Source organism: Rattus norvegicus, chromosome 6, assembly GCF_036323735.1.
Source record: "Rattus norvegicus strain BN/NHsdMcwi chromosome 6, GRCr8, whole genome shotgun sequence".
Taxonomy (NCBI): domain Eukaryota; kingdom Metazoa; phylum Chordata; class Mammalia; order Rodentia; family Muridae; genus Rattus; species Rattus norvegicus.
Genome location: NC_086024.1, coordinates 134191115 through 134200964, shown reverse-complemented (window position 1 = coordinate 134200964; position 9850 = coordinate 134191115). Strand labels below are relative to the sequence as shown.

Below are 9850 nucleotides of genomic sequence, written 5' to 3'. Positions count from 1 at the left end.
AGCTGGGAAGCTACACAGGGCTCTCTCCCGTTTCTTTCTACTTTTTTTTTTTTTCTGTCCTTGTCGGTTTGTTTTGTTTTGCAAAAAAAGATAGATGCTCTTTTAAAAAATAAGTCAAAATCCTACTTAAGAAGCTGGCTAGGTGTCCCGGGATCTGAGGGTCCTAACCTCAGCCACACAAAGGTACATCCACGACTGTGGCCAGGTGCTTTCCCACTTGGGCCACAGAACAAGAAAAACACTCCACAAGCAGTAGTTTTCACTAAAGCTCGTGAAAACCTTGGTGGGGGCTGCACTGCTCACTCAGTGTTTGCCGGGGAGGGGGCACTTGTGGTTCAAGGTACACTTAAGTCTGAAAGCACATCTCTACTCTACAGGGTGAGGGGCAGGTATGGGGTGGGGCCTGGGGGGCCTGGGGGTGAAGTCTTGGGGCGGGGAGTGGGTTGCTCAAGAGGCAACTCCAAATGGCACATTTTGACCTAAAGGGGCCAATTGTTCCCAAACTGGATGTGAGCCAGGAGGCTCCCCATTTTGAGAAACGCTATCGGGATGGACCTCAATATCAAGTGCACAGCCAGGATAGGCCAAAACCTTTCGGATCCCAGGATGAGACCAAGTCTCCATCAGATCCTACTACCGAAGTCAGGAAGAATTTTGCTACACATCCCTCGTTCCTAATTCTGAATTTGGGAGCTAGAGAAGACCTTGGTGTTTGGGTGTTTGCACCCCTCCCTTATGGGGAGGGGTGGGGAAGTGGCCCAGGGTTGGAGGGGGGGCTCTCGCCAAGGGTCTCACGGCGAGTGAGCAGCAGGGTTGGGACTAGGTCCCCGGACCTCTCTGCCAACAGCCAACCTGGGGTCTCTCTCTGCCTGGCACACAGCCACCGCACGCAGCAAAGTCACAAATCAATTGGAAAGATCTAAGGGTTGCGGTGTGAGACTTGATGTGAGTGAGTGTGCGTGTGTGCGTGAGAATTAACGAACGAAAGAGTTTAGCCCTTTTCACAGTGAGTGGTCAAGCACAGGACTCTTGTGGTTTCACGAGGACCTGGTGGCTGACACCCCTCCCCTGGGAGAGGGACCTCAGCACCAAGCCCTGGTACTGTTGCCATGTTTTTTTTTGGTCTTTTTGATTTTATATTTGATATTCGATAGAGTTTAGAATAACATACTTATTTCTTTAACTCATTTAGAGATGAAATTCTTATTATTATTCATTATATCATGCATTAATAGGGAGGGAGGGAGGGAGGGAGGGAGGGGTTCTTAGCGGCAGCTTGTCACACAGCAACACGAGACAATAAATGTAAGCGTAGCGTTCACTAGATTCCACACAAGAGCGAACTCCACCACAAAGAAGCATAGAGCGCATAGAGGGAGCTGTGAGGAACCCCGATAATGTAGAAGGGCCTGGGGGAGGGGGAGGGGACACGCTGCTTAGATATCCTCATCACCAGCCTCCTTGTTGAAGGTGGTCATGTCGATCTTCTCCGGGAAGATGATATTGACCGCCAGCTCCTCGCCGCTGTTGTACTGCAACAGCAGGTTCTTCTTCTTGCGAAGCATGTGGTTGTAGCGCAGGTTGGACACCCAGGCCTCGCACTTGTTGAGAAAGACGATGGCCACGGTGCCCAGCACAACCAGGCTGGTGAGCACGCCCAGGATGGTGAAGCAGATGGCCTGTCCCTCGGTGAGGAGAGGGGCACTCTTGTTGAGCTCTTTCATGGACACCTTCAGGATGTGGTGCTCGGGCTGCTGGACAGGTAGCTCGTGCACCCCGGGGGTCAGGCGGTAGGTGAGCCCGTAGCCGCTGGGTAGGTGGGTGACCTGCACGGGGCTGGTCCCGCGCTTCTTCGCGCATGTGGGACCCATGAACGGGGGCTTGCACAGACACTCGAAGCTCACCTGGGTGTGCTGGAGGCAGGTGCCCCCGTTCAGGCACGGGCCACTGGCGCAGTTGCTCACCGGACGGCTGCAGGTCTTGTCGACGAATCCAGCTGGGCAGCGGCAACGGAAGTCGCCCCCGATGTCGGTGCAGACGCCATCGTTCTCGCATGGGTTAGGGGTACAGCTGTTGGTCACGATCTCACAGAAGTTGCCCGAGAAGCCAGGGGGGCACAGGCAGGAAGCATGCGAGGCCCGGCCCTCATCATCCACGCAGGCGCCTCCGTGCTGGCAGGGAGAACTGTAACACAAAGATATGGTCAAGGGTCCTGGGGGAGGGGGGGCTGGGCTAGGACAGAGCAATAGGAACAGAACCGACCTCCCATACCCTCTCCTAAGCCCTCTCCCACCTCTTAGTCTCTCAGGCCAGAACAAAGATTGTAAGTCACTAGTCAGATGGGGAAACTGAGGCTGCATTAGTAACAGTTTGGAGTAAGATCTTTCAATGAGCTCGTTCCCGGATGAGGAGAGTAAGGGGCACAGTCCTCCAGGGGAGATCTACTGTTAGGGCTCCAGTCTGCGTCCCCCACCCCACCCCACCCCTTCCCACCCCTTATTATTTTTATTTCTAGTGGAGTGGACCCAGCGAGCTATTGTGAGGAGAAACCCTTGGGGACTCTCGGTGAAGAAATACGGACTGTATCTTTGCTGGCGGGAGTGGTGTCTGTGACGGGCTGTTTAATGTTGGTCTATTCACCCAAGTGCAGCTTGCAAACTGAAGTTGTTTGCTCAAAGCTGAGCACAAGGAGCATTTAATGTAAGTGCTTTTAAACCAGCTAGCCCTTTGTCATCTGATAAATGCCAAAACTCCGGGAAAGGACACCCCCCCCACCGCCCCCACCCCACAACACACACAAGGAATCAGCATTGCAGCTTCAGGCAAGGACTGCAGAGTAACCCGGCTCTGAAAACTTCCTAAGGGCTCCTGGGCTCTGTTTTGACAGACTAGTTCAAGTCGGTTAAAACAAAACAAGTTGAAAGGTCTTGCTCTATGCTGCCCGCCCCCGCCCCTTTCCAGTAAACAGCGGTGAAGTTCAGTGGTCACTACCTCCAATGTCCCTTCTAAATGGGGGATCTTTAGACCCCTGTGTTCCTGACTGTTCAGAGCTTCAGCATTCTCCTGGATCTTGAACGGACCCTCCCAACCCCCACCCCCTGCCAGCCTCTTTACCACTACGGCTAGCTAATACTAGTGTCCCCCCAACCCATGTCCTCCAATCTCCTTAGACATCCCAGAAAATCCAATTGCAATGCCCTAAACTGCCCCCTACAATATGGTAAGCGGGTTTCACAGCCTGGCCCTGCTGAACTCTGATCTCTTGTTATGTTGCCTTTCGAAAATTATCCAGCTTGGCATCTCCATTTCAATCAGCTGTCATTCATCAGCATAGGAGCCTGGGGACCTCAGGGGAATATGAAATCGCCTTCAGGACCATTTTGTTTTTAAAAGAAAATTATGGAAATGACACATTCCTACATAATCCACCACCACCGCCACCACCGCCACCGCCCAGTCAGAGTGGATTGGAGGCGGCAGATTGCTGGGAATACATCTTTCATCTGGGGGTGGGGGAGAGGCAAGACCCCCAGAGTGAGGTGAGAATATTTACCCATTGATCACGCAGGGCCCAGCCTTGTGCTGACAGTCCTTTCCAGAGAATCCAGGGGTGCAGGAGCATTCGTACTGGCCTTTCTCGAGGTCCACGCAAGTCCCATTGTTGGCGCAGGGGGTAGAGGTGCAAGCCCGAATATCTGGGAAACGGGGGGGGGGGATAACCTAGTGCTTAGCTTTTCTTTCCAGAAGCCAGTGTGACAGAAACCCTAAATGGCTCGGCTAGTGATTTCCAAGTGGGGTTTGTAGTAAGAGGGTGCAGTGAAGACCTGAAGTGCTGAGGGTCAGGAAGGTCACTAGTGAGGAAGCCAAGGCCAGAGAAGCAGCTAGACCCTTTGCTGGCACCGTTGTAGTGTGGTAGCACAACCTCCATCCCAGAAGCCTCTGCCCCTTCACAAAACAGGGAACCAGCTACGATTCCCTGAGGCCTGTTTCCCCTCTCACATCAGCTTCTCACATTTAGGGAAAGGGTCTCCAAGCCATCTTGGGAACCAGCAGGAGCTGACACTTGGGGTTGGGGGTGGGTGGGAGGGAAAAGCTCCCATCCACCAGCTCTTCACACATTCCCAACTAAGTCCCTCAATGGGGAGCAAGAAGTCTAATTTAGCCCTAGCACTGCCTTCCCCAAGCCGTGTCCCTTCTGTTCTCAGGTTCTGAACTAAGGGGGTCTAGGGATAAAAAGGCTGCATCTTTTGAAGGCAGCAAAATTAGAACTATTGAACGCTCTCTTGTCCATGCCGGCTTCCATGAGCACTGCCATATCTCTGCTGTGTTTTAACACCCCCTGTCAGGACCACTTCATTATTCAGGCTCAGCAAGCCAGGGATGAACTGAACAAAGGGACTTGGGCAAGGGTTCTCTGACTGAGGAGATCCCAGCCGCTCAGCAAGGTCAGGAAAGGAACCTTTGTGCGGGTCCAACCTGCTGCTCCACAGAGTTCAGCTCCTCCCTGCTCTGCCTCAGTTTCCCTCCATATAAAAGGGGGAAAAAAGCTCTCTTTGCTGATCCCTAGGGGTCGGTCTTCAATAATTGTGAGCTGTAGAAAGCCAGGGCTAGCCAGAGAGACTGCAAGTGAAGGCAGCCAGCGCCCCCACCCCACCCCAAGGGTTTCCTGGTGTTAAAGCTACACAGGGAGAATTTTTTTTTCCTCTCCTTTTTCAAAGAGCCTTGCACCCTGACTGAGGGGAGACCAGTGTCAATCAACAGAAAAACCTGCAGGAGCCCTGTGCGGTGCAAGAAAACATAAAGAGGATTTATCTTTCCGGGATAGCGCCAGCAAAACATTAGTGCAAAGGGCCTTTGCAGCTGGCTCGGCCTTCTCTGCCCCTGCACTCCTGTCGATTGGGATCTTGAATTTAAGATAAAGATCTGGCGACCACCCCCACCCCACCCCACCCCCCACCGCCAGACTATGCCTGCTCATTTTCCCTAAATACCAACTCTCCAGAGCCTCCAACCCCAAAGACAGGGGTAAATCAGCTGAGGCATGGAGGGGGCCGAGGGGATTCTCTGCTTGAACTGCAGCTGTGGCCATGCAGGCAGCGAGGGAGAGAGCCAGCAATTACCCAGGGGCTATTTCCCTCCTGAGACAACCCTTGACCCCCGCCATTTCCACCCAGACAACCATCGTGAATCTGATGGAGAGGGGCCATGCCTGGGGAAGGATCTGAGAGGAAGGCGTCTGTCTGGAAAGCTGTTTGGGGTGCAGATATCTAGAATGGAGGGATCCAGACTAAAAGCCTAGCCCTAGTCAGTGGGTTTTCCTAGCAGCCCCAAGCAAGTAGCTGTTGCTGCTGCTGCTGCTGCTGCTGCTGCTGCTGCTGCTGCAAGCCATGGCTGAAACATGAGTCAACTGCAGCAAAAAAACGTTCCTCCACCTGCGAAACCACCGCGCAGGAGGGAGACTACAGACAATTCAGGGTACCCTTTGCCTCTTTGGTCCTTGGTTTCCCCATTTGTCATTGTCCAGTGTTGGGGAGACCATTCCTTGGACATCTAGCCTTCCCACTGGGCTGTCACCTTGGGGAGGAGGTACACCCTGATTCCCCAGGACTTCAGGTTGCCTGGACTTTGCGACAAATGAGACTGGCCCTGAAACAATGGCTGCCAATCCATGATGATCACATAGATTACTGACGTCACCAGATAACACCAATCTGTACCTTAACCCTTTCTCAGACTCTCCCATCATCAGCCCCCTGCAACACCTGAGTGACCCCCCCAATCCTGTCCTCCCTTGTGGTTTACACTCAGCCCACCCCTCCCCTATTTGTTTGTTGGCTCCTGTTTCTTGAGGTTTGAGCCCCCGAGAATCGCCTCTCCCACAGCACACACAGAACTCCCCAATCCTACCTGCGCAAGTAGCCCCTGTCCATGGTCCAGCCACCCTAAGCAAGGTGGGGTTTTGCTTGTTTGTTTGCTTGTTTGTTTGTTTTTTTGGTTTTGTTTTTGTGAATCTTTATTCAACAGGCAGTTTCCGGGCGACTCCCTCCCCCTCCTCCCCAACCCCAAGTCTGGGAGCCCGCAGTGCTGAGGTAAACAAAATATATATGTCTATACATTTGAGGAGGCATTTGAGGCCCAGCAGGAAGTGCATATACACCATAGATCACATACTACAAATAGGGAGCCTTAGGGGTTCTGGAATGTAGGTGTGGGAGAGGGAGGGAGAAGGGACAGGGAAAAGGGGTGAGGGTAGGATAGCTCAGTGCCCACCTATTTCGCAGAATTTCCCGTCCCAGCCTTCCTTGCAGACACACTGCCATGGTTCTTCACAGAGTCCATTAACACAGCCAGGGGAGGTTACGCACTTCTCACACAGGGGGCCCTCCCAGCCAGGCTCACACCTGTGTGGACAAAGGGGAGAGAGAGAGGGACACATGAGGGGAGCAGGGGTCCAGAGACTCGAACTGTTGTCTGCTGAACAGAGAACACTTGGTGGTCTTTGTGGAGTCCCAGGCCAGTGGCTCCTTTCAACAATCAGCAGTCACCTGAATGGAAAACTCAGAGAAGGTGCTGAGGGGCAGAAACACAAGGGTCTACCAGACCCCCACAGGAACCCCATTTGGTGCAGTGGTCTACAGTGGTCTCCCCCTGCAAGGCACTCTTCTGATCCCCCTCCTTCCTGCACCCCTCCTTCTCTCTTCTCCCCCCTCCCCCCAGTTTTCTGCAGAAGCAAGAAAGCTGTGACGCAGTTTTTTTTTTTTTTTTGGAAAAGCACCCCCTCCTTCCAGCCTGACTCCAAGACTCCACAGGATCCTACCCCCACCATGGCCCCCCCAAACAGCTTTCTCCATTACCTGCAGACATTGTCAGCCTCACAGAATCCATGCTGAGGGTCACAGGCCGGGTCGCACTCAGCCCCTGAGAAGGAGAAAAAGGGTACGCAATTCACCCCACAAGGCCTAAAGGACACTACAAACACCATCTTCCCTCAGATGGCCTGCTGCCCCTCAGCAGGGGCTCCAAAGACCCTCTTGGGTCCTGCCAGCCTGGCACACAGTAGGCATTTCTTATCTGTGGATACCTACCCAGAAAAACAATCTTGCCTGCTCCTAGCCATGGGCTAAGCACAGCATCCCCCTGATTCTCCAAGTCCACAGCAGACACCTTTCTCCCCAAAGAAAAAAAGAGCCCCCAGACCCCTAAAAGTAGGAATGAGGGACAATGAAGGGGTAGCCTTTGACCCCTGGTCATTCTGTCAAGGCCCCCATTTGAAAGTGACCTAAAGGGGAGATTTTGAGGTGTTTGAGAAAGCCCAGGCAAGCCCACCTGCCTAGCTCACAGGTGAAGCAGCTAGATTTTACCCCAAGATTAACCCTAGTTAAACCAGGCAACCAAATCCTTTCTCCCCCACTTCTCCTGCCCCCGCACTGGTCACATTAAAAGAACTGCGCAACAGCTCTGCAGGGCCTCTGAGATTCCAACGCTCTTAAGGGAGTCTGACACTTTAATAGACACCTACTGTATGCATTTACTCAACCAGTTCTCAGGCTTCCCAGACATCCCCCGACCCCCACTCACAACTACTGGCGCACTAAGAGCTGGGGTCGCTGCGGGAAGGGGGCAACTCTCTTCTGCCAGAGACACATGGCCTCTGCAGACAGAAGTGTCGCAGCCCCTCACCTAGAGAAATGCGCCACGCAGGAGGGGCTCCAGCTGTGCTCCTGTTGGAAATTGGGGGCTACGGCTGCAAAGTCATCCCCCAAAGCCCCCAAGGCCTATTCCTAAACACATATTCCATGACAGATACCCACAAAGTTGCACCTCAGCTCTTTTTTTCCCCTTAAATAGAATACCTCCCAGTGCAGTCTCCTTTTTCCATACCTTCTCAATCCGCGCAACAAGACCCCTCTGAACGCCACTTCTGCCGGGCGAGAAGGGGCTGGGACCCTCCACCTCCCACAAACCCTGGGACCCCAGGATTGGGCTCAACACGCAAGAGTGGCGCAGGGAGGATGAGTGGCACAGTGCGGGGCTTAGGGTTAGGCGGGACGGGCGGGACTTGGGGCGCACGGGACAGGGAGAATGGGATGGTCGGCAGGGTGGTCGGCGGGGCATCGCAGGCTTCCCCAGAGGGGGCGCAAGCCAGACCGCCAGGGGGGGCTCACCATAGGTGCTGTGGCCGAAAGCCAGCAGGAGCAAGAGGACGCGCAGGAGGGCTCCGGTCGCGATCATCTCGGGGCGGCCTGGGTCGTGGTCCGGGTAGCGGTGGCGGTGCAGGGGCTGCTCCGGGGGCTGCGCTGGGCTTCTGGTTGCGGACCACGAAGGGGGCACGGGTGTCCAGCGGAAAGAAAGCCAGGGTTGCACCGGGGCGCACGCTACTAAGTGCGGCTGCCGAGGAGCTGCCGCTGCGGCCCGCGCGCCGCCTTTTCGTACTGTCGTACCCCCCCGCGGCCCCCGCCCACGCCCACGCCTCGCGCGCACGGGGCAGGCGCCGGCCAGTCCCGGTGACCCACCCCCTGGCGGGGCCGCCCCCCAGCGCCGCGGCGCCCGGAAGCGGCTCGCGCACGCGGCTGCACTCTTTGGCTAGACGGGTACCTGCGCACGATGGGCACGCGGTCCGCACACAGGACAGCACGCGGCTGGAGGCGGAGGTGGCGGCGCTCGCACAGGCCCGCTTAGCGCAAGTCTCAGGAACCAAGCCAGGCGAGCGAAAGCCCTCGTACGCACCCAGAATACAAAACGCTCACAAAACACAGTAAGACACTTAGGGCTGGAGTCCCGCGCACACATGGCGCGGGTCAGAAGCCCAGGAGGACCCAAACGCACACCACGAAGATGTGAAAGACGCACATGATCACAGATGCACACACGAAAACCACCACGAAAAGCCGAAGCCCTCCGACGAGCCTTGCCATTGTGGAGTTTGGGGAAGGTGCAGATGCACTTGCTCCACAGACCCCCAACCCAAACACACCTTTCAACACAGGCAAACCTTAATGCCTGCTCCCGAGGCACAGGTCACAGACCAGGGCAGCAGGAACACTGTCCGATCTGCTCCAAGCAGGGGAAGCACCAGCTATGAAAGACTGAGAGTCCTCCTGCCTATGCCGCCCCTCTACGCAGCCCGCCTGTAAACACAGGAGACCACTGGTAAACACCGACGACATCGTGCGTCACCCCCTACCCCTCCTCCTCTCGCAGGTACCACCATCACAGTCTGGGCCTTATCATGCTGAAACATAAAAGCAGTGATTCTTTCCAACATGTACAGCTACACACCTGAGAGCAACACCTATGCCCAGTCCCCAAATCTGTCCCAGATTCACCCAACACACGAATTACACCAAAGTACACACAATCCGATTCATCTTTGTTCACAGTCACACATGTTGACAGTCTCGCCAATATGTTCACTGTCAAATGCAGGCAGGCAGGCAGGCAGGCAGGCAGACAGACAGACAGACACACACACACACACACACACACACACGCACGCACGCACGCACACACACACACACACAGTGGCTTTCAACCAGGGGTGGCTTAGAGGATGGGAGTGGGGGGGGTTATTGATTCTACCAGGTCCCTGGGGCAATCCCTTTTTCCTGCTATCCCCTCCAGCGAGGGCTCAGAGCCTTTTACTCAGCTGGGAAGCCCCCATTTTCCATTCTGAGGCTCAAAAAGGAGGAGAAGCCAAGTGAATTGATAACATTTACTGGGCCAGGGAGGTGGCTCACTGGGTAAAGGTGCTTGCAGCCAAACTTGAGTTTGATCCTTAACTCCTGCAGTTGTCCTTTGATCCCCACAGAAACCCCTTAAATAAAATGTAAATAGAGTCATTGATGTAGCT

At 54.7% G+C, this 9850-nt stretch overlaps 1 protein-coding gene across 3 annotated transcripts; it reads right to left on the bottom strand.

The window, feature by feature from the left end:
• Positions 1-1185: 1185 nt before the first annotated feature.
• Positions 1186-8474, bottom strand: Dlk1 (delta like non-canonical Notch ligand 1). Of its 3 annotated transcripts, none has more exons than XM_008764917.3 (6): positions 8166-8474; positions 6855-6918; positions 6271-6401; positions 3554-3695; positions 1905-2184; positions 1188-1751 (listed from the first exon to the last, which is right to left on the bottom strand). In XM_008764917.3, exons 1-6 carry the CDS (start codon positions 8230-8232, stop codon positions 1437-1439), a joined length of 999 nt encoding a protein of 332 aa, XP_008763139.1. In that variant the 5' UTR covers positions 8233-8474; the 3' UTR covers positions 1188-1436. The 3 variants fall into 3 exon arrangements, with proteins under 3 accessions (NP_446196.1, XP_008763139.1, XP_063117467.1); XM_063261397.1 differs by having other exon boundaries at positions 1188-1679; positions 8166-8462; NM_053744.2 differs by having other exon boundaries at positions 1186-2184; positions 8166-8368.
• Between the last annotated feature and the right edge of the window lie 1376 nt (positions 8475-9850).